The 24156-nt window shown below is 30.4% G+C and overlaps 1 protein-coding gene across 1 annotated transcript in view; it reads left to right on the top strand.

The window, feature by feature from the left end:
- Positions 1–224: 224 nt before the first annotated feature.
- LOC135925580 (protein phosphatase 1 regulatory subunit 12B-like) overlaps positions 225–24156 on the top strand; it is a 29619-nt gene continuing 5687 nt past the window's right edge. The window contains exons 1-4 of the mRNA XM_065460981.1: positions 225–363; positions 10192–11625; positions 21304–21374; positions 24003–24148. Of these exons, the coding sequence (XP_065317053.1) occupies positions 10239–11625; positions 21304–21374; positions 24003–24148 (1604 nt within the window). The 5' untranslated portion in view covers positions 225–363; positions 10192–10238. The remainder of the gene's footprint in view (positions 364–10191; positions 11626–21303; positions 21375–24002; positions 24149–24156) is intronic.

The raw sequence follows: 24156 nt of genomic DNA, 5'->3' as shown, positions 1-24156 counted from the left end.
GTCATTTTTTGGATAAAAGTGGATTTTGATGTTCTTATTCTCTTCTATAACCCATTCATTAAATCCTACATTCCAAATGGCCGAAAAATGTGATAAAATTCCTAATTCCTGTTAAATCTTCCCCCCCCCCTCATCAAAATTATAGTTTTTTTTTAAAAACATAAAATTTTCTAAACGATTTCAAACATAAAAATTAGACATCTTGAATATGCTTCAAAAAAAAATTCCGATAATTTAGAGTATATTTTATTCTAATATATATATATATAAATTTGGGAAGAGAAACGACAAAGCATTTCAAAAACGTGATCTTCTAGATGAATCTTGCAGAAAGATAACTATATCCAATCCTTAAATTTTGGGGTAAAAAAAATGTAAATAAACATTTTGTATATAAATTATAAATATATCTTACGATCAATCCAAACCTTAAATTATGGGGTGCAGTATTGTTAAAAGTCTTTAAACTCCAGAGTTGTTAAAGGATCTAGATATAAAAATGTGGTATCTCTATCTAGATAGATTTTTTGACTAAAATATCTGTATCTAGATACTATTTTAGACAATGTATCTGTATCGTATCTAGATTCGTATAAAAAGTATCTATTAACAACTCTGCTAAACTCGATATTTCAGCTCGAATAATATCGCGTTAGAGATTTCGCTAACAGCTGTGTCCAAACCTTTGTGCCAGTGCCATCTATGAGAAAAATCCTCAGGACCTACGTAATATTTTTTTCTGGAATAATATATCGAGTCAGCTGTTATTAAAAAAAAAATGGCCTGAAAACGATCCCTTTTAGCAACACTAGGTAAAAATGCACAAACATTTGTAGGATTATATATTTGTCGTCAGGCCAAAATTTTGTCGCCAGCGTTATAAATTAATTTAATTATCTATGATTGTTACTATCATAGATATTTATAATTAATATATTACAGTGGAGTAACGTAGGCTGGAAAAGAGGGGGGGGGGGGGTTATGGGGAAAAAAATTTTATACTTTAATTTATGTTATAAAAAGGCTTTTAAAATTGCGTTTGATTATTTATATATAAATTTTTTTTTAAAAATTAATTTTAAATTTTAATTATATATATATATATATAAACTTTTGTCTAGTTTGTTCATATTCCATTTGGGAAAAAAAGGTTAAATTTCATTATTCCTATTTCAAACAAATGTTCAGCACAGATCTGCCCACAAGTCTATTAGAATTAGTAATCTGCATCGGGCCTAATTTTTTCAAACATGGCCAGACTCGGCCCGAATTTATTTGAATGTAGAAATTAATTTTTTTTTTATAATTACTCAAAATAAAAAGATGTATGTTATATTATGGCATCTAGTTTCTATATATATAAAATCAAAATATTTTTTAATTTTTACATTAAAAATTCGACATAAAATTGATAAATTTCGATATATTTAAAAAAAAAAAAATTCCAAAGTCCGACTCGACCCGTTTTTAAAAAAATATTAAGCTCGACCCGGCCCGAACCCGATTTTTTTTAAAACCCGGCCCGGCCTCCTTTTTATACCGCTATTTAAATATAAAAGTATGAAAGTTGTACAACCATATTTAAGTTCTTATATTTTAAAAGACGATAGATAGTATTTATCATAATCGTTTATTTTAATTTTATTTTATAAAAAAAAAATAGCTTTTGTGCTTCTAGAATCTTCGTTCTGGCTTGAATGAGAATTTAAAAAAACTTCTACGAAGATCCAAAATCTTGAATCTGGGCGGAGCAAAGAGAGAGAGAGACCTTAATCCTATTCAGCAGCTGGATCAATTTGATCTTCGATAATTTAGAATTCTATATTTAAGAATCAGCCTAAAGCCCTAATTTTTATTTTGCTTAATAAACTGGTTTTTATTTTATTGGCTGAAGAAGAAGAAAAAAAAGGTCATCTATGGACTTAGTAAGTAGTGTTGTTAAGAGGCTAATTCCTTATTTCATCCAGAAAAAAATATTACGCAGGCCTGAACACTTTGTTCAAAGATGGCACAAGGGTTTGGAACATCTGTTAGTGAAATCGACTAGGCTTGGGTAATATTCTTTTGGTTAAATACTGAGTTAACAAGACGGTAATAAGTACTAATCATGCATGTTTCTAGAATTTTCCTTCTTCTAGCATGATGAAGTAGTGAAGAAATATGAAATACGCACTGATACAAATTTCCCAAGATAATGCTTCCAGATGTTTGGCTAACTTTAGGATTTAAGACTTGAGATATCATAGATTTTTGGTTCATAATTCGCTTATTTTTTTTTAACGGTTTAAATTGATGAAAAGAATTAATCAAAGACAGTAAATATTAAACTCTCAAACCAGATTGTTAGAACTTTCTATATTCCCTGTTCTGGATGGTAATTACATAAACCAACTATCAAAGAGAACTTAAGCGATAAAATATATACTAATAAAGCCCTACTTAATGGTTTAGGGCTATGTTTTCAGAATTGGTGTTTCCAGCAGCTAGAGCGTGATGTTATAAGTATTACATTTTTTTTCATAACCCAGTTTCTTCTCCTGGTTTTCATAGGGCCGATTTTTAGTATTAAGTTAGTCTAAAATCTTGCCAATAATTATGTACTATACTGGTTAAAGTCAGAAAACATTAATAAATTCACAAAAAAATGCTATATTTCAGAGTTAAGGCTTTTTTTTTAGCCAACTTTAACGAGAATTATATAAAAATCTCCCGAAAGATCAACCCCCCCCCTTCCACATTGGAAAATCCTTGCTAATCCACTGAATATATATTGTAATATAATGCGGATATATTTAAACAAGGATTACATATTCAACGAATAATTAAATAAATATAACCTGCACATTAGTATTACTTTTAACATGGTATTACACGGAGAAAAAAAAAAATATTAACATCACCCATTTAAAAATCAATTAATATTATACCGTAAATCAATAATATCAGAAAATTGTAAAATGTCGCCATTCTTATTCACCGGGTACGGCTTATATTTTTGAGGTGAGAAGGCGCTAATCACACTTTCGCCAAATCCTCTTCCAGCTGGTAGCGTTGAATTCTTGGGGGGAGAGAAGGGGGTCATGACTTTAGCGGGAGATAAGATCGTGGAAGAATATCATATTCCACCAACCAATAGGAAAATTTGCCACCACTATCCAGATATTTGAATTATTCTCTCTTATTTTATATTTAATATAAATTATTTAAATGATATAAATGGATATCAAATTAATTGAGACGCATTTTTGTCACGTGATCATTCCCATTTTTTTTTTTATATTATATGAAAAAGAGTGAATTAGGTTAGAAGAGCTGAAGCTAATCCCTGTCGTGTCTGAAATTTTGAACTTGTTCTTACAAATTGAAGAAAGAAAAGGTAATAGTAATTATTAACTGAGGAATATTCCTAAATGTTTCTAGTATTCTTTAGGAATATTTGCAAGGAATATAATCCGTGAATCCAAAATGGATGCCAGCTAAAATATGGCGCCTAAGGGATGTGCCAATATTTTTGTATCGGATCGGGCCGATATTTCATCTTCCTTGAAATATCACAATCTATAAGAGGATCAGAATTAATTTGAATCTTTTATTTTCCTAGGTATAAAAAATGATTTTTTTTTTAAACAAAAATTAGCCAATCCGAGTATTTCGTCTGTTTCCATGCTCCATTTAAAAAAAAAAATTTGGCGCGATTATGTGAAAGGGCAACATAATTCACTGGTTGTAGACTAACGTATCTAAACAAATAACCAATCCTGGTCCAATAAAAAAAACAACCAATAGTTAAATTGCTATTTTATACACTAGAACAGTAAGCTAACTGGTTATAAATCTCTCTCTTTTTTTGGAAAGATGGATGCGCGATAGGCTAAAAAAATAAACCAATTTTTCTCGAGGGACCAACGTACCCCAAAATATATTAATGGACCAATCATAACCATTGACCAGCTAATGTTTTAATAAAATAATAAATGAAGCTATATAAAAGGGAGTATAAAAAGGCTATTAATTTCTAAGCCATAAATTTAAAATTTGGCATTTGTTTTAATGATATATATTATTGCATTATCAATTTTTTTTTAAAAAAGTAATTGTAATTGATAATTCATTTATTTTATGTAATTTTAAACCCGGACATTAATAATTTTTATCGATTATTTTAAAAATCTTTGTTGTTGCGCATGCGCTTACTAAAAGCTTTATTTTTTTGGGGGAGGGGGGAATGCAAGAAAATTTGAAGTTATCATAAAAACAAACCTCGTTATCGCAATACACTCCACACTTATCTGAAAATAAAAATTATTTTGAAAAAGATAAGAATAAGAGAAAAAAAATAAATAAGAAATGAAAAATAAAAAGAATAGAGAGAATAAAATAAAGAAAAAAATGGGTAATTCTGATGTAAAACAATATTAATGGGATTTTTATGAAAATTTTAATTGCCTCACGTCAAAAGAAACTATATCTTTTATTAAAATAAATTAAATTGATAAAATAAAGGTTAATAATCCACCACACTATCTACCATAATTATCTAATCATTAACGTAATTTATTTTTCTTCTTCCTTATGTCATCTTCGTTTTTTTCGTTTTTTTCGAGATGCGATACAATTGTTTTTTTATAAAAAAATGTAATAATACGAGGACTTAAGAGTTTCTTCATTTAGGGATTCGTTGATTATAAACATGACTCTTTATTTCCATTTCTTTCTTTTCTTTTCATTTCTTTTTTTCTTCTTTTTTTTTGTAGTTTTTTTGTTTTGAATCGCATAAGGTTCCAATTGCACGACCCGGTCGGACCCGGTTCGGCCCGACTCAAATATTTATTTTCGGACAGGCGGGTTTTTTAAAATTGTTTTTCGAAATGTTCAAGGGAATATGAGAAGGCGGAAGTGATATATTTATTCAATTAAAACAAACAATTTTTAAAAATATACATTTTTATTTCATTTTATTTAATCTATTTAATTATATATATATTTATATATACAAGAGTCGCGATCGGTCTGGGTCGGATTTATGGGCAAGAAATTTTTTGGCCGGTCTAGGGCCAGCCCGGGTTTATTTTTTTAAAAAAAAATTTTACGGTCCGAACCCGTGTGCCCAGGCTATTTATCCCAGTTCTGCAGGCAGGTCCCTGAAATAAATAAAGAAAAAATAGCTTATATCTCATGATAAATCATATAAATTAATTTTTGTGCCTTCGAACAATTCTATATATAAAAAAAAAATTTTTTTAAGGTTTCCTAACCCTAATCCTACTCTAACCCTAACAATCCTAACCCTAAGCTAACCCAACTCTAACCCTACTACTCTAACACTGACAAACTAACTCTAACAATCCTAACCCTACGCTAACCCTAACCCTACTCTAACCCTAATCCTACTCTAACACTGACAAACTAACCCTAACAATCCTAACCCTACGCTAACCCTAATCCTACTCTAACACTGACAAACTAACCCTAACAATCCTAACCCTAAGCTAACCCAACTCTAACCCTACTACTCTAACACTGACAAACTAACTCTAACAATCCTAACCCTACGCTAACCCTAACCCTACTCTAACCCTAATCCTACTCTAACACTGACAAACTAACCCTAACAATCCTAACCCTACGCTAACCCTAATCCTACTCTAACACTGACAAACTAACCCTAACAATTCTAACCCTAACTCTAAACCCCTAACCCTATTATTTAAAAAATAAGTTACAAAATGTGCTTGTAAAATTTCAAAATTTGAACATAAAATGGAGTATTACTCTTAAATAAAAATACAATAAAAAAGGATTCCTTACAAATTTCACCAGAAAATATGTTTTATATCCCAAAATAAAAAACAATTATACGTGTTTTTTTTAAAATAATTTGCATGTTTTTTTTATAGTTTTATATTATGTTACATTGTTTGTTTTTTTTTTCAACTTTAAATTCGTGCTTTTTTTTTAATTTAAAAATCAGATTTTTCCGGAAATGCATTTCATTCATGTATGGAATTACCTACCCTATGAATCTAGCATAATTTTGTCGCGAATTTTCGAACTTGATACAATTTATCGATAGTCTTTCTATCGATTTTTTATTCACAAATCGGTAAGATTATCTACAATTCATAAAGATGGGGATATGACTCTAACATATATATGTTATAATTTAATATATTTTTTAATTGAACCCCATGAACCTTAAATTTTAAAGGAGGGTTCGGTTTTTGGTTCTGATTCATCTCAGCGCTGAATTTATTTTAGTAGCATAAATAGTAGATGGTGGATTTAGAGGAGGGACGAGGATAGTGTAACGGCAACTCAATTAGAGCCAGGAATATTGCCTAAGCCTCTAAATTTCACGCTAATAGATGTCTAAACCTCTGTTCCTTCTGCAAACAAAATCTTCGGTTTTGCGTAATATTATTCTGGATGAAATGTTGAGTCACTAGGAAGAGGAGGTAAATAATTTTATGAGGGAACAACAGGAACAACAACATTTGGGAATTTTGAAATTTTTTTTTTTTATAATTAATAATTCCAAAATTTTTGATATCGAAAGAAAGAAGAAAAATTCATGAAATGTAAGGGAGAAAATTTAAAAAAAAAAAAATAAATAAGTAAATAGGACCAAAAAAAAATTTAAAAAAAATGAAAAGACATTTTTAAAAAAAAATGAAATAAGGGAGAAGTCAAAATAAAAATAAATAAATAACTTAAAAAAAAATAAAAAGAGAGAAAAGAGATTTTAAAAAAATGAAATAAGGGAGAAATCAAAAAAAAATAAATAAATAACTAAATAGAACTAAAAAAAATATAAAAAATAAATGGAAATGGAAATAAAAAATATTTAAAATGGGAGTGTCATTTTATTATTTCGACAAAATAAAATAATTATTTTTTTTTTAAAAATGATTTATTTATTAAAACAGGTAGGAAAAAGTAAAGAAATAATTAGGTTAAAATAAATAGCAAAAAAAAATAAAAATATTTATTTTAAAAAATAAAAATAAATATTTATTAAAAGTAAAAAAAAATAAGGGGGTCAGGGATGTGATTAGAATAAATAAAAATGATAGACAGTTTCGAGAACTCTCGAATGATTGGTCAATAAATTGGACTTTAAAAAAAATAATTAAATACAAACGAATTCAGGGTTCGAAATCTCCAACCTCCAATCCCGACTAGAATTTCTCTAAGCCAAATGGACACGGAGGATTCAATTTTTAAAATGGATTACTGACTTATGTACGTTGATTAAAAGACTATACCCCCCCCCTTCCACTCATTCTCCCGCCAATATTTTAATGATACGATGGATATTCGTCACTCCGTGTTAGATCTCTTACCTCCACCACCCATTTTTTTTTTGGTGAGATAGTGAAAAATTTATGAATTGTCATATATTTTTTCTTTCTTTCTTTCTTTCTTTCTTTCTTTCTTTCTTTCTTTCTTTCTTTCTTTCTTTCTTTCTTTCTTTCTTTCTTTCTTTCTTTCTTTCTTTCTTTATATCTTTACTTTCTTAAGAGAAGTGAAGAGAATAGATCATTTATGGAGGTCCCCCACTTGCACACTAGTAATGTATGTGTAATCAGAACAATATAAGCAGAATTGTTATTTTTTTTTCATCGGGAGAGGGGTATTAGACTTTATACGAACCCTGATTAAGAACCAGAAACCATTTTTTTTTTAAAAAAATTCTGGGAAACCTTGATAGAACAAACGGCTAAAATAGCAGATCTACGACTCCTTTTTTAGGTTAGGTTCTAAACTTTGATTATATCATGATCACCTGCCATTTTTATTCATCGCCAGAAACTTGCAGAATTTGCACGGGTCTAACCCGGATTATTTGTTCAAAAATATTTTTCGGCTCGACCCGGTCCGGGTGTATTATCGAGCTCGGCCCGGATATATTTTAAAAGACTTAAATTACAACCCGGCCCTTAGGTTTCTGATTTATTGGTCACAAAAAAAAACAAAGGGAGAATTTTTATGACTCGAAAATTGTATTTTATTATCATATTATGTCGCGATCGACAAATTGACTCGAAATAATTTAGATCCTATTAGGTGATCAGTGACGATACATTTATATATTTATTATTTTTAAATTACAGTTACAAAATGGCAATTCATGTTTTTGAAAGTAAATATTTCATTCCATTTTTTTAAAAAAAAAGCAAAAATAAAATTAAAATTTACTTTTATATATTTTTATAAAATCCTTGAGTAGGAGGGGGTGAGGGGACAAAGTTTAGCTTAGAAAACTCCAAAGCAGTGCTGTTAAATTGCTAGAATTTGAGCATTTTAATCCAGAAAATTCCTAAGCCTCGAGATTTCTTTGAAAGATGTTCCAAGCATTTAAGCAACCTATGAGCCGTCTTACGGCGGTCCAAGAATTTCACCTCTAGCGCCACGCCACAGTACGGATAACGCCGGTCCGTACCTCTTAATCATTAGCTCGGATTCCGAAAACCGAAAAAATAAAACCGACGTCCTATTCCATTATTCCGGCTCACCGATATTCAAGGCGTCGAGCACTGCTTCGAGCATTCTAATTGTTTCGAAGTAAAAGTTCTGTTCCACCTAAGACACTCGGGCGGAAGAGCATCTAAGACAGTACGAATTATGGGTCGGAAGAGGAAACGATCGCGGTGAAGCGGGCTTCCTCAATCTTGAGGCTTCGCAGCTGTTTAGTAACACTCCTCTAAAAAAGTAGGAACGACTTCCTGTAATTCAATATCAAAAAAATGCCTTCAATTTATGCTTAGCCAAAAAAAAATTTTTATTGTATTTTTTTTTGGTAAATAAACTCATAAAAATGTGAAATTATTTTTAACGCACAAAACGTATAGAAAGGAAAGGGGATAGGAAAAGTGTATGCCTTTCTAACGCATTGTTGGGAAAATAAAAAACAAACGAAAAAAACAATACAAATTTAATACACAAATAAGCATTTGTTTGTCTTTCTTTCCTTTCTTTCTACGACAAAAAAACACGCCATTGCTAAATTTGACACCAAATCATGTAATAAATAGAAAAATTAATTATTTTTTTTATTACACATAGACATTTTTACATTATATTATTATCCTTATTATATATTTTATAGAGATCATTTTAAAATTTTAAGAGTATATAAAATATGAACTGATCTGATTGATTTAAAAAAAAAAAAGCCGTAAATATTAAGCTAGTTTTCTTAAAATGAGAAATCTCCCGCGGAAAAAAAAAACGATTCGAAATAGAAAAGGGAGAAGGATTAGAAAATGGAATTGGAGGAAAGTGATCTGAGAGATCGAAGGAATGGAGGATTCAAAGCTTAAACAAATCTTCCTTTTCATAAACCTTTCTTTCCGGCTAATCATTATTTTTCTCCGGTATAAGTTTCGGGTTAGGGTTTTAGAGTAGCGTTAGGGTTAGCGTTTTAGAGTAGGGTTAGGGTTAGCGTTTTAGAGTAGGGTTAGGGTTAGCGTAGGGTTAGAGTAGGGTTAGGGTTAGCGTTTTAGAGTAGGGTTAGGGTTAGCGTAGGGGTAGGGTTAGCGTAGGGTTAGGGTTAGCGTAGGGTTAGGGTTAGCGTAGGGTTAGAGTAGGGTTAGGGCTAGGAAACTTTAAAAAATCTTTATAAAAAACAGGATTTTTCCCCGCGGGAATTATGACGTTAATTCTTGTTTTAGCGAGCGTAATTTCTAATTGAAAATAAAAAACTGTTTTTTTTAAAAAAATGTTTTTTATGTTGCATTAATCTTTGAATATTAATTATTTTATTTTTTTTTCTACAATAAAAAAAAAATTCATTTTTGGGATTATTTTTAGTAATTCTCACACCTTCCCGCAACTTTTCAAATCTCCTTAACTGGAATGATTTAAATTTTCCTCTTTTTTTTCGCGGGTTTATACTCTTCTAAGACGATAATGTTCCCTAATATTCTCCAGAGAACCGTAGATTCTTAAGTGATCACGTGATCAATTAAGAATCTCTTTATGAAAAAAAAAAATTTTTTATTTTCCCCGATAGGAAAGAAAGAAAGAAAGAAAGAAAAGCAGAACTGTAAGGAAAACGAGCGAAAATTATTATTAAATAAGAACTTTCCCGCCATATTGGCAACGAGTTAATATCAAAATTTATTGGGCAGTCATCAATATTACAAAAATTAAAAAATAAATATTTTATTTATTTATTATTTTTTAAAGGATAAAACTTCCTCGAATCATAATAAATCGCGTAAAATAAGTCCGCGATGGCGAACCACCAGGAATTGGTAGCGGAAATGCTCCTGCTTGAGCAACTTCCGGCCCAAGAAAGACTGAAGCTTGCTCACAAGCGCAGAATGCAACAAATTCAAAAATGGTTAGACTACGAAAACAATGTCGTTCACATTACCCCCGTCAATAAAAATTCTAAGAAGAAATCGCCCAAAAACTTACGAACTTGGCAGAGTTGCGGGAGCGATACGGAAAGCTGTTCCGGAGCAGAACCGCACGAGCTTAACGGATTTTTCCCGGAAAATCTTAAGAAGCTCACTATCGCAGATCTCAAAGCTATGGACTCTGACAGTAATCAAAAGCAGAATCTCGCGCCAAAATCCCACAAATCCGAAACAAATCCCCCCGATGCCAAACAAAATGGCAATTATTTTTACTATTACGAGGATGAGCAACACGATCCCCACTCCCCCGCTCCAAATAGAGAGGACGAATATTCCGATATGAGAGGATTGCACATGGAAGAAAGATACTATCCCGACATAATAACTTCGGCCAAATTATCCGATATTCCCGGAAACAACAATCATGAACCGAAACTGAGCAATGGTCAAATAGCGAGGGTCGAAGAAAATAATAACGGAAATTACGAACGTACAGCGGTCCAAGATTCGCGCGGTCATCTCGAAAGTTCTCGAAACGGGGGAAATTACGATTATTCTTTACCCCCCAACTTATTTAATTCCTTCGCCCAAGACGCTACCGACGACGCCTCTCCCAATTATTCGCTCTCCCTCGAAAACATCCTCAAAAGCCCGGTCAAGATTAAATCCTCTAGCCATCATAACGTTCTTCACAATTCTCAACGCACATCTGCCCCCTCTGCCGCCAAACCGATAACGCTTAGAGCCGCCGGCAGCAAATCTCCCTCACAAATTCTTGATTACGCGAACGCGGAGCCCGCTTCTCACGCGATAACAGACGCCTATAACAATCATAACACTACTGGCACGGGCGGAGATGAAGATTCCCAACACCATATCCCTTCCAACATGATTATCCATAATGGCCTCAACTATGACGATAACGAAAATAAATTAAATTACAATGACAACGGGGAGGCCAAAAATTTCGAATTCCACGATAAAAATAATATTAATGTAAAAGACGATAATGGGAGTAGCCATAAAGCCGATAAAAATATTATTGATAAAATAATCGGCAAAAGTAATGTTAAAAATAATAACAATAATAACGCAGCAAAAATTAATCGTTACAAATCGCACAAGGAAGAGAGGGATATGAAAGAAAGAATATCGGGGGAAAAATTTGCTAAGGGCGCCCATAGGAGAAGCAAGAATGTCAAATTCGTTCCAGGGATCATCTTATTAGAAGCGGCTTCTAGGAATGATTTGGATGAAGGTAAAAAAAAAAATAAAATATTGGTTATTTTTTTCTTCTTAGGAATATGCTAGAGTATTCTATGCAGTATAAAAAAAATTTTTAGATATTTTCTGAACGTTCTTTTTAAAAAATATTTATCGTTTGCCTATAATATACTTATTCGTTAATAAATTTCCAAACAATTTCCATGTTTTAAAAAAGATATTTTTTTTGTTTAAAAATGTTTAATTTTCTCGATTGTTAGAAATTCTCTGGTGCCTTCTTACACAAAAAATGATAAACTAAAATTATAATTAATTTGGTATTAAATGCGTATATCGCGTTAGAGGTCCTGCGTTGGTTGCGGTTTTCCGCCCGCCCGCCTATACTTTGAAGCGTGGTCGGTTTTTTTTAAATTTTTCCAACATTTTGGCGGATGAGTGGGCGGATGAATTTTCGGGTAGGCGGGCTTTTTGGTTAAAAACTGGCCAATCGCGGACCTCTAATATCCATTAATATAGGAAACGGTATACTTTTCATAACCCAGAACCATATGATTTGTTATGATTAAATTTTGGTTCAAAATGTAATGAACTTTTAAGCGATGCCCACTGTTTTTCGATTTTTTTGGGGATGATTTAAATCAGAAGAATATCTTTAAAAAAAAATCACCTGATTTATATTCTTGATAATCATGTTTTTTTTTTTAAATGTTTGGACATTTGTCAAATTTGGAACCAAAAAGAATTATGTTTGGGGAATCTAGAAATTTTTCGAATAATTTTCCATCTTATTCAAAATTTCTTTCTTCCTTTCTTTCTTTCTTTCTTTTCATATGTATATTTTTGAAAATATTTCATCATATCATGATATAAAATGAATTTGAAATTATAATTATTGTGCTTCGCGATTATAAATGAATTGTTGACCTTTCATTTTTTATTTTTATCTTCTTCAAAAAAAAAAAACATGAGATTGTATTAATAATATTTTTAAAAAAAAATTTGTTTAAATTCCAGATTTACTGATAAAAAATACGATTATTATTTGTGAGCATGAGGCATCACACTGAGGTCTGCATTGGGGGGGGGGGGGGTTTCGACCCACCCCCCCATACCCGCCCATTAAATTTGAGATTAAGACCTGCAGAGGCACCATGCACGGTCGGCCCAACTTAGCCTTTATTTTTTCAGACCCGGCCCGGTTTTTAAAAAAAAATGATATTCGATTTATTTTCGATTTTTAAAAGCTAGTAATGGCGATTTCAAATATTTGGCTTTAAAAACTACGGGCCGGATATTTTTTTTTAAAAAAAAGTTTTCGGGCCCGGCCCGGGTTTTTTCTTAAAAGAAAGTTTTCGGGCCCGGCCCGGGTTTTTTCTTAGAAAAAATTTCGGTCCCCACTCGGATTTTTTTAAAATATAGTTGATTATTTTTGATTTTTATGGCTAATAATGGCGATTTCAAATATTTGGTTTTTGAATGTACGGCCCGGATATTTTTTTAAAAAAATTTCAGGCCCGACCCGGCCCGGCCCGTGTATGCAGGCCTCTGGCCTATATATCTAAGTTTTAAAGACACAATTGAGATACTATATGGTTAGTAAATCACATCACTTTGGCTAACTCCTAATACGACTAAGCCAGCCTTTAGCCTTAAAATATAGGCTCATACAACTATAAATTGAGTCAATTATTTTGGGGGGTAAAAAATACTTGGCTAAGGGCCTTTTAGAGTTCGGTTAAAACAGCTGATTTAACAACTTAAGCGCGTTTTTTTTTTTTAAATTTAAAAATTATTATGATTTTAACCGGAAATATATTTCCATCATGTTTGGAATATACCTACTTCTATGAATTTCAGAAAATTTTTTTTAATATAAATTATAAAAGACTCCAAGGTTTAGTAGCAAAAAATTTGTCTTACACAATTTCATAAGATAGGTATTCCAAACATGATAAGAATATATTTTCTAGGTAGAAATCCGATTCAGAAAAAAAAAGATCTAACATGTATAAAATTTTCAGCTACTTATTCCGATGTACCTTTTGTTTAGGGGGGAGGGAAATGTTTTATATCAATGGGAGCCCAATTACTAATCTTTAATAGTATACGTGAGCTAGATGAGGTTATGTTACCGTTGTTTTTCTGGCTGGCCACTCAATACATGAAAAATTTAAAGGGTGGGTGGCCAGTCTTCACATGGTCATTTATGGCACATTTACCCCTATATATTTTCTCTTTTTTTAATAAACTTGTTTTTACCATTTTAATCGCAGTGTTATATGTTAGTTTACGAACGTCTTCACAAACTAGCGTTGTTAAAATACCTGACTTTGGACCATCTCGATTATGGAGTCAAGTTTTTTAGCCTAAAAAAATTGAATTTAGACTCTTGAGTCCCAACTTGAAGATTGATCGTAATATTTTTTGGTTTTAAAAACATGGCTGTTGACCAAAGTCAGGGTAATTTAGCAACAACAGTTATCACGAACACTAAAGTGTCCGCAAATTTTACGACAATTTCCCGTTCACAAAAATATTAAAACCATTTATAAAATATATTTAAAAAATCAAATATATATGTCTTTTTTTTAAAAAAGTCGAATTGAAGTAAGATTGGAGGAGATAAGGATAAAACGGAGGAATTGGAGCTTATTATTAAAGTTATAACCTAAAAATATAATTTTAAACCTAATTTGTATCATTCCAAATGCCTAGTAATTAAGGTCATTCTTTAAAACCAAATTAATCATTTTTTAATATTTACCAATAAATAATATCGATTTGTGAATTAGAATGATACAAAGGTTCGGCTAACTTAATAATAAAAAAAAGATAGCAAATTTATAATGTATTTTTTTTTAACATTATTAATTGGCTTTAAAACTTAAATTAAATTATTATCAAAATTATATGATTGGCTTTTGACGATATCGTTTCTTATTTATAACAAAAAAATTATTTATTCAGTAATAATTCATAATAAATTTTATATCAAAAAATTTAATAAAAATGTTAACATTTTTTCAAAGCGAAAAAATATATTTCCTCAAGTTTACCCTTACAGAAGTTCAAATGACCCGATGAAAGAAAGAAAGGAAAAGAAAGGAAAAGAAAGAAAGAAAGAAAGAAAGAAATAAATAAATAAATAAGAAAGAAAGAAAGAAAGAAAGAAAGAAAGAAAGAAAGAAAGAAAGAAAGAAAGAAAGAAAGAGAGAAGAGAGAAAGAGAGAGAAAGAAAGAAAGAAAAAGAATTGATTATCTCTATAGTCAAGAATAAATATTAATTTTGGCAAATCGCTATTAAAATGAAAATAAAATTTTTACATACCTTTTTAAGCGGTCTTTATAATTGCCGAAAGCTAACAACCTATATAACATCGTCTTCGACATGTAATGTAAATAAAATTTAATGTCAAATAGGAAAATTGGTTTTGGCGTATCTATCTTTATCTTAGGATAATACATAAATTAGTTAAATTAAACTTCAGGAAGATTATTCTAACAGGTGTCCAAGAAGAAATTCAAAATGCTTAGAATTTTTGAAAAATACAACTTAAAATGGTGCCCACAAATTGAACGTTTCAAACGCAGCGTTTGAAAACGCGAATAAGAAAAACGTAAACGCCGCTATGTTTAAATGAACGCATTTAAAATGTATTATTTGCGTTTTTTGAAAAACGCTAAATTTGTGCGCGACTATAAATTATGGCTTAATGAAATTTGGAATATGTGTTAGGGATTTGAATAGCGAATTTCAGAAGTATAAAAGTTGGCATAATTTTTCTGAAATTCCTGCTAGACCCCCTATACATGTGCTGGAGAATCAATTGAGAGATTCCAAATCTGAGTTTATTGATTCTATTCTAAAGTTCATTGAATTGATTCTGAATCACTAAGGGAAGATTCCAGATTAGTGCTGTAGCCCTAAAAACTTAGGGGTTGGGCAGACTATTACTCTAAAAAATATTAGTAAAGGCAAAAGATTCTAAATGAATTATTTGGCAATTAATGAAATTCAGCAATGGGAAATTTGGTAATAAATGAATTCAATTTAAATATGCTGTAATTTCATTTATCTTTACTATATATCGTTTGCACTCAATCAGTATAAAATTTATAGGATGATTAAACATCATAATAACTTAATTTTCTCATATTTACCTACAAATCTAAAATACTTAATACAAATTGTCATTAAATAAATAAAATTGCTTGCTTGATTTTACTTTTATATATTAAGTATAGTTGATCTAATATTTTTAAATTAATTTTATTAATGTTGACATATTTTATTACTCAATATATAATTATTTAATAAATATATGTATATATGTATAAATAACAATAATCTCTCCTTTACATTCAGATTATCAAGTATTTAATAAAAAAATATGTCATTTAAATTTTGGTTTGTAATCTCTCAATTGTCTGAGTGTATATTCTGACCTTATTATACAGAATTTTACCACATAATGATATATAATAAATATACATATTACATATAATGATTGTATAGAGTCTTGAACACATACTTAATTATTCATAAATGTATGCATATTCTCATGGTCAACTGATTCAAAACAATAACAATTCAGCTAACCCTATTAAATAGGATACTACCTCTCTATTAGGTTTTCTATTAAATAGATAACTCATCATCAAGTTATCTTTAAAGACTTTTATAGGTTTTTTGTTCCAAATTGCTTGAGATGAGATGAGGCTAGCTCAGAATTCAACTCTTATACTTATAATATTTTAAACAATCTGCAGCTATAAGGAGATAGAACTCTGTATGATACAGAGTTCTTTAAAAAAATAAATATGCTGAAATACAGATGCAACTTTGCTTAGCAAGCAATAATTGAATAGATTAGTCACACACAATTGATATCAGCATCATACGCGAGTTAGATGCATTTTTTATCAATATTCAATGCTCTGGCAATTTGAGCGCAGATTCATTTCCGCTCAATAAATGAAGTTATTCTAATGAAACATAAATTAGAAAAATTTATTCTACCAAGAGCCCTAAGAACAGGACAACATTTATTTTTAGAGGAAAAATATGTTATAACTACATGATGTATGCTTAGTTATAGATCAGAATTTCGAATAAGTTTTTTAATAGATGAAGAAACGGAAATGATAAAATGTCTTAGGCTATTTTAATTATTTACGAATCTACCTATTATTCATAGATTTAGTAATTTATTGAGACAAGACAAGCTCTTAAAATACAAAGTATATTCATCAGTACAAATGGTACCTCTACAGGTTTCTGATAATCATATATTTGGTTTTTCGAATAAATTTTAACTTTGAAATTCAAAATATATATACATATAAATTTAACTGCCCTGGCTGGCCTATTAGATGAATGTTGTTATAATAAAAAAAATTATTTATACAAATGGAAAAAATAAAGCATGTAACGTTAATATTTAATTTCTGGAAAATTCAGTTTACTTTACTTGACAATAATTGCTATTAACATATAAATTAAAAAATTTATATATATATATAAAAAAATGAATTAAATTGAAATAAAAGAACTTAAATGAGAAACTTAAAACTAAAGATTATTTTGGCAAAGATTTGCATTTTGCAATTTCCGGGAACAAGGGGGGGGGGGGGTAGAAAGAAGGGGTTGAGCAGGAAGATAAATGTGAGTATCCCTTTTTAGCGGACCAATTTATCCCTAGCCGATTAACCGTAGGGGACAATGTCAAATTATTAAATTTTTAAAAATATTTTTTTTTCTTTCTTTGTGGATCTATATGAACGTTTGATTAAAATATTTTTTTTTTTTGTTTTAAAAATAAGAAAAATTTCCATATAAATTTGAAAAACAAATTTTCAATTAACTTTGTACATTGTTTATAAAGTTAGTTAAAATATTATTATTTTACTAGTTTTGTTTTAATGTTAACGGAATTTCCCGGGAGATTAACGGGAAAAGGAGGAAACCGCGGGGAAAAACTGGAAGCTATTTTTTTTTAGTAATACTTTTACATGCTTCATTTAAAAATATATAGATTATGAACATCATATATTAAACAAATATGATTTGATTTTGAGTAATCTGTCAGTCATCTTCGTTCGAAGAAGAGAATGATTCCAGGTCCAGAGCCCGAAATTCTAGAATTTGCAGAAATTTCTTTTCCGCCATTAAAATGGAGATCGCCTCTCATGAAAAGCTAATTTTAGGAACCTTGTCATTTTTTTTAAAAAAAAATCCTATTTCTAGATTTCGAGTGAATATTTCCAAACGAGGACCATATTCTTCGGGAAGCTGCACTTGTCGGTGGCACCGATAAAAAAATCCGTATGGCTTAGGGGGTCGATATATATTGATTGCAACATATTGTCTCTTAAATTAAATCCGCAAAACCTTAGGGTCTATGAGCAGCATAATGTATATCCGGGTAATAAAAAAAATTTCTGCTTTAGATAAACTGCTCAATTTCTGCTATTTCGCACTAAGATATTGTTTTATAATGGCTAAATGTCTTCCCCTGATACGAATAAATGCTTGAAGGGACATTCAGATAAATTGGCCTTTATCCCCTTTCCACTATCCCTATTTGTTTAAATATGACATTTATTTAAACTTGCGTTAGATCATTTTAAAAACCCAAAGAGTAAGTCTCTTATCATCATTCAGTAAATATATCAAGAATTTTCCATTTCCCTGTAGAAGCAAGCTGTTTATCCTCTAAACTATACCTACCCAACAAGATGGTGCTAGAGATAACTTTAGGGAATTTCTTAGGAGTTGGTTTTTCTTTTAATAAGGTTGATAAAAGAATATTGTTAGATCTTTTTACATATTTGATGGATACCTTCAGGCTTTTGTGAGTGACTAAAATTTGAATCGATAATATCATATTCGCTATACTATCCTTATAGAAGAAGATTTAGTCCATGAGCACTTTGATAAATTCGTATGATATGCAATCCTCTGCATGCATGTTTGTTCCTGTGTTCAATCTATTTATAGAAAATGGGACAATGGGTTGCCAGAATAAAGTTGATAATGCAATTCCCCTCTTATATTTGCCCCCCCCTCCTCCCCAAACACTAATGAGAGTCTAATTTTTCATTTACTACATGTTCGATCCTTTTAAATTCACTTGTCTGATAAGTTTTTTGCTTTTAGTAAATGTCTGGTATGGCATTTACTAAAAGCAGGTCTCTAAGGATTGAAGTAGTTTTGTTCCAGTACAAACAATGGGTGATTTGAAAATGGACAATTTGACATAGTGATGTCGTGTGATATTCAATATCCGGTTTAACATTTCTTTCTTCAGCATTAAATTATTTTGCTTGAAAGGTATTGATTGAATTAATATTGGAAGATGTAAGTTGGGTCTGTCACTGAAATCAGCTGCATTATCATATGGTGGGGTTACGACTCTAGCTTCCTACCGGATCTACATTATTGTTAATTATATTACTATACTCATGGTTCTAAGATACCTTATTGCATTTAGAAATTAAGTATACGTCATCTTTGTCGAAGTTGGGTAAGCTGTATTCTTGATTGCAGTATTTGCACTTTCTTTCTTTCTTTCTTTCTTTCTGCAATCCCTTCTTATGCTAGAAGCTTTGCGTAACATCTGAATACTTTCTAGGCATCTATAAAATCAAGCATGAACGATAAAAACTTTAATTTAATAATGATTTGATGAAAACTAAAAACTGATCATATTTATTATAAAAAAATTATGAAAATTGATTACTATAAATTAGAGAGACCTGCAGAGGTACAATTTTCGACCCGGCCCGGTATTTTCCGACCCGGCCCGGTATTTTCAGGTCCGGACCGGATTTTTTCGAAATATATTTATTTTTCATTTTTATAGCCTATAAATGGTGATTTCAAATATTTGGTTTTAAAAATATACGGCCCAGGCCCAGATTTGTTTTTAGAAAATCTTCATAAATATTTTCTGCTTAAAATAACTCTTAAACTTGTATTAGAGTTAGCTATTAAATTTTAACGAGTATATCTTTCTAGGATTTAATGGAGATAAGGAAAATAAACATGTATATATTCAAAAACAAAACACAATTATAACTTATGACATTATGATCCACGAGGAAAAATAAAAATGTTTTTTTTATAAAATATAATTAAAAAACGTATTTTATTTTGTCATATAAGAACCATTATTTAAAATCGGGACAAATGGGGAAAAATTTCCCGGGAGATTCCCCTGATTCCCCCGGAAAATATTTGCCCTGTCTTACATTCCTAGTTACCACAAAGAGATGGGAGTTATCAGTTACATATTTCCAAAGTAACTAGTTACATTTACACATTTTTTTAAACATTACTCAAATTCTTGCGATTTACCAATTTTTAGTCAACGGAATTTAAATGAAATATTAAATAAAGATAATAAAGATATATCGCAAAATAAAATATTTTTTTTTGCAACCGAATAAAAAAAATATCAATATCGAATGAACTTTTCTTTGACTTTTTTATTTTAAAGAATAAACAATTTACTAAATTGGTTTAGTGTGTGGCCTCCAAGAATTAACTTCCTAGAATTCCTAGATTAAGTAAACCTTTTTTTAGAGTTCATAGACTAAGCAAACCTTTTTAGAGTTCATAGACTAAGCAAACCTTTTTAGGGTTCCTAGACTAATTAATAGAGTTCCTAGAATAAGCAAACCTTTTTAGAGTTCCTAGAATAAGCAAACCTTTTGCAGTAGCTCACGATGGAATTCAATAAATAATAATACTAAACATATATATTATGAATGAGATATATTTACATATATATATTTAAAATTTAACCTTTATTTTATAAAATAACTTGAAAAAAGTAATGAGTTATTTTTGTCTTTTTAATTTCCAAGAGGCAAGTGTTGTCAAGATTTTTTAAAACGGCTAACTCAATATTCCATCCAGAAAATACTAGACTAGTCTGAAGATTTTACTAAGAAGTAACAAAGATCTAGTAGAGATATATCATCCGAATCTCGAGAGTTTGAGCAATATTTTTCTAGCTAAAATATTGAGTCAGCCGTTTAATATAACGCTACAAAAAGGTGTTGATAGTTTTTAAAAAATTAACAGATATAATGACAACACTACATAAAAAAAAAATTATAGAATTTGCGATAATAAAATATGAAAATCTCTAAGTTTGTCTTAAAATACAACACATCTCTTGATTAAATTGCAATTCATCACACATGCAACGTAATTTGTGAATCTGTTCCCCAATTTATTAAATATTCGATATAGACTAGAAATCTGCAAAAGTAAACCCGGCCCGAACGGGTTACGGGTCGGACTCGGGTCTAATATTTTTTATAAAAATTCGGGCCGGGTCGGGACCGGTTTTGGAATTTTTTTTTTACAATATATCCGAATTTAACCAGTTTTATGTTGAATTTTTAATGTAAAAATAAAATAAAATTTTATTTTATTTATAGAAACATTAGACGTCATAAATAACGTATATATCATTTATTTTGAGTAATTATAAAAATTAATTTCTATATTTAGCCGGTTATAAAAAATAATAGTCAAATTTCTTTTTATAATTCGATATAAATTGAATTCCAAATGTGAGAAGAAGAAGAAAAGGAATCAAAAGAAAAAAAAAGAAGAAGAATAAATTAAAGATTAGAAAGAAAACATTTTTTTTTGTATCATTATTATTTTTATTATTTAATTATTATTTACAAATAGTTAGAGAATTACTGGAAAGCGGTATAGATCCTAACGTGTCAAACGCCGACGGCTTGACAGCTCTCCATCAAGTAATTATATAGAAAATATGTCTATTTATATATAATCAATTATTTTTTTTAAAAATATTTAATAAGTGGATGAATGATTTATTTTGTAAAAAGAGGTTTAACAGTCGCCCCACAGTTCTAACCATCTCTGACCCCACAAATGTAGCCTAAGTAGATGGCTTAAGACCTGATGGTATGACAACCATACCTTGGGTCCTCGGTAAATAACATATGGGACTACCTATACATGTGTCTCTCTTTATTCCCCCCAAACTAAGCCCAGACAATTTTTATATACGCTCCAAAAAATTCAAATCGAAAATTTTTGGACATAAATTATGTAGTGTCGCTAAACGACTCCTTTTTAAGCCTATTTTTTGAAAATGGCTAACTCAATATTTCATCCAGAATAATATCACGCAAGCCTAAAGATTTTGCTCATAGAAAGGAACAAAGGTTCCTAGAACTTATATTATGTCTCGAGGCTTAGGCTATATTTCTGGCTAAAATATTGAGTGCCGTTTAACAGCACTAGTGCCTAATCTTTAGAGCTAGCCAGGAATTTCTCTTCAAATCTAGCTGCTGATTTTTTTTTTAAAAAAGAATTTGAACCAATAACAGTCATTTTCACATATCTTTTCTAGGCTTTTTTATAAATACAAATTATTTCGAAAATTGCACAAAGAAGGCTAACGTAACTCATTTTTCATTTGTTTAATTTTAATTTCAAAAATAAAAAGGCAAAAATAAATTTCTTAATTGAAGAAAAAATAATGAAAATAAAAGAAATTTTTCAAAATATCGGTTACCAAACTTAAAACATATAAAAATTTTAATTTTCTTTGAAAAATAAATTTTTACATTTTAACAAATACAAAGAAATATTATATGTAAAATGGCATCTTTTAGGATAATTGGTGGAGCCTTGTAAAAAATAAAATAAATGATAACACACTTTTTAAAAATGAATACGAATAAGTATGTAAATATATAAATCAAAGACCTGCAGGCCCGACCCCAAGCCCAGACTGGCTCAGCCCGGATACACGGGTCGGGCCTGAAATTTTTTAAAAAAATTGCCGGGCCGGTTTGAGCCGATGTTTAAAAAAAATGGCTAACTCGCGATTTTAGTTTGAAAAATAATACTTGTCCTAAGCATCGAGATTTCGTTAAAGGGTGTCCAAAGTTTTGTGACTTCTATGAAGATATTCCTTCAGGTTTTCGCGCTACATTCATTCGAATAAAATATCGAGTTGGCATGGTTTACAACACTAGTTAGGAAATCGTTTTATTTACTTAGAGCAGAGCAGCGTTTCTAAGAGTACAGAAGAATTACCATGGATGTTAGAGACCCTGTTCTATTTGGTAAATCGATGATACGAACCTTCCTGTCCATCTATGAGCGTAAATCTTCAGTCACTTGTGTTAGATTTTTCTGTATAAAATACCGAGTTATGACCGTTTTTAAAAATCGAATCGAATCGAGCGGTTTAATGAGATTAAAAACAAGGGCAATATAATCCGGGGCGACTTCGGGTTGATTAAGTCAATCAATGTGGAACTACAACCTTAGAGTTAGCCAGGTAATATCAGTAAATTTAGGGTATTAGGGAGAAAGTTTGGTATTTTAGCCGTGTTTGTCTGTCCAATAACTTTTTATTCATTCTATCAATGCCGGAGAAATGACAACCAAAAATAATCGTAATAACTGGTGACAAATGGCTCGCTGAAACGCCTCAAAGAAAGGCTCTACTGCCACATTTTTGATATATAAAAGAAGAAGAAAATGTCATTAAGGCTGTCAAAATACGGACATGAACTTGTCGCGTTTCACTGTCTCTCATTAATTTATGAAGGAAATATTATCGTTTTCTGAATGTTTAAATGATATGGAATAGAAAGGCTCATTAGAATTAGAGATTTGTAAAAGATGATGGTCTTGGACATTTACAAATTGGATAAATTTTTTTATTTATTTTGAAGCTATTCATCATAGTATTTCGATTATTTTTAAGCACAAAGCATCGAATTTTTTTGATTGAAAGTTGGATCTTCAATTGACAAAATGTCAAAGTAGCTCATGACTCATATAGTATTCTTTTTAGAAAAGGAATGATTTTCTTTCCGGCTCAACTGATATCTACTAGCTAAAAAAAAATTTTAAAGCACATATCATCGAATTTTTGATTGAAAGTCGGATATTCATTTGACAAAATGTCAAATTGGCTCGTGACTTATCAATATATATTTTTTTCAATAATTTTCTGATCGGATTTATAGCCGATTTACGCCATATGAACTTATGCCAGTCTTCTTTAAACAGAATTATAAAGTTAAACTTCTAAATGACAGAATACGTCTACAGTAAAAATGTCCCTTTACTCTTAAAAGAGATTTTTAGGGGGTATCCTCGACCTCCACTTGATGTTGTATTCCTAAACGCCTCTGCTTAGACGTAATTATTAAAGTATTTATCGATACTTGCGTTGTATAGATATCCTTTTCCCAAACTATCCCAGAAATCTCCAGGAGCATCATTCTAATCTTCTTTTTTTTTTCAATTTATTCAAAGTTCTGTTCCCGAAATCACAAAATGGGTAAATACACTATTTAAAATATTGTATATAGGACTAACAATTATTTTAACAGTGTTGCATAGACGATTACTACCAGATGGTAGAGCTTTTGCTACTCCATGGAGCCGACATAAACGCTTGCGATACAGAATTGTGGACCCCGATACACGCTGCAGCTACCTGCGGACACGCCAATCTCATCAAATTATTCGCCGATAGGTTTTTAT

This window comes from Gordionus sp. m RMFG-2023, chromosome 2 (genome assembly GCF_954871325.1).
Source record: "Gordionus sp. m RMFG-2023 chromosome 2, tfGorSpeb1-WG-v2, whole genome shotgun sequence".
NCBI classification, from domain to species: Eukaryota; Metazoa; Nematomorpha; class Gordioida; order Chordodea; family Parachordodidae; genus Gordionus; species Gordionus sp. m RMFG-2023.
This window is presented reverse-complemented; position numbering and strand designations above follow the sequence as displayed.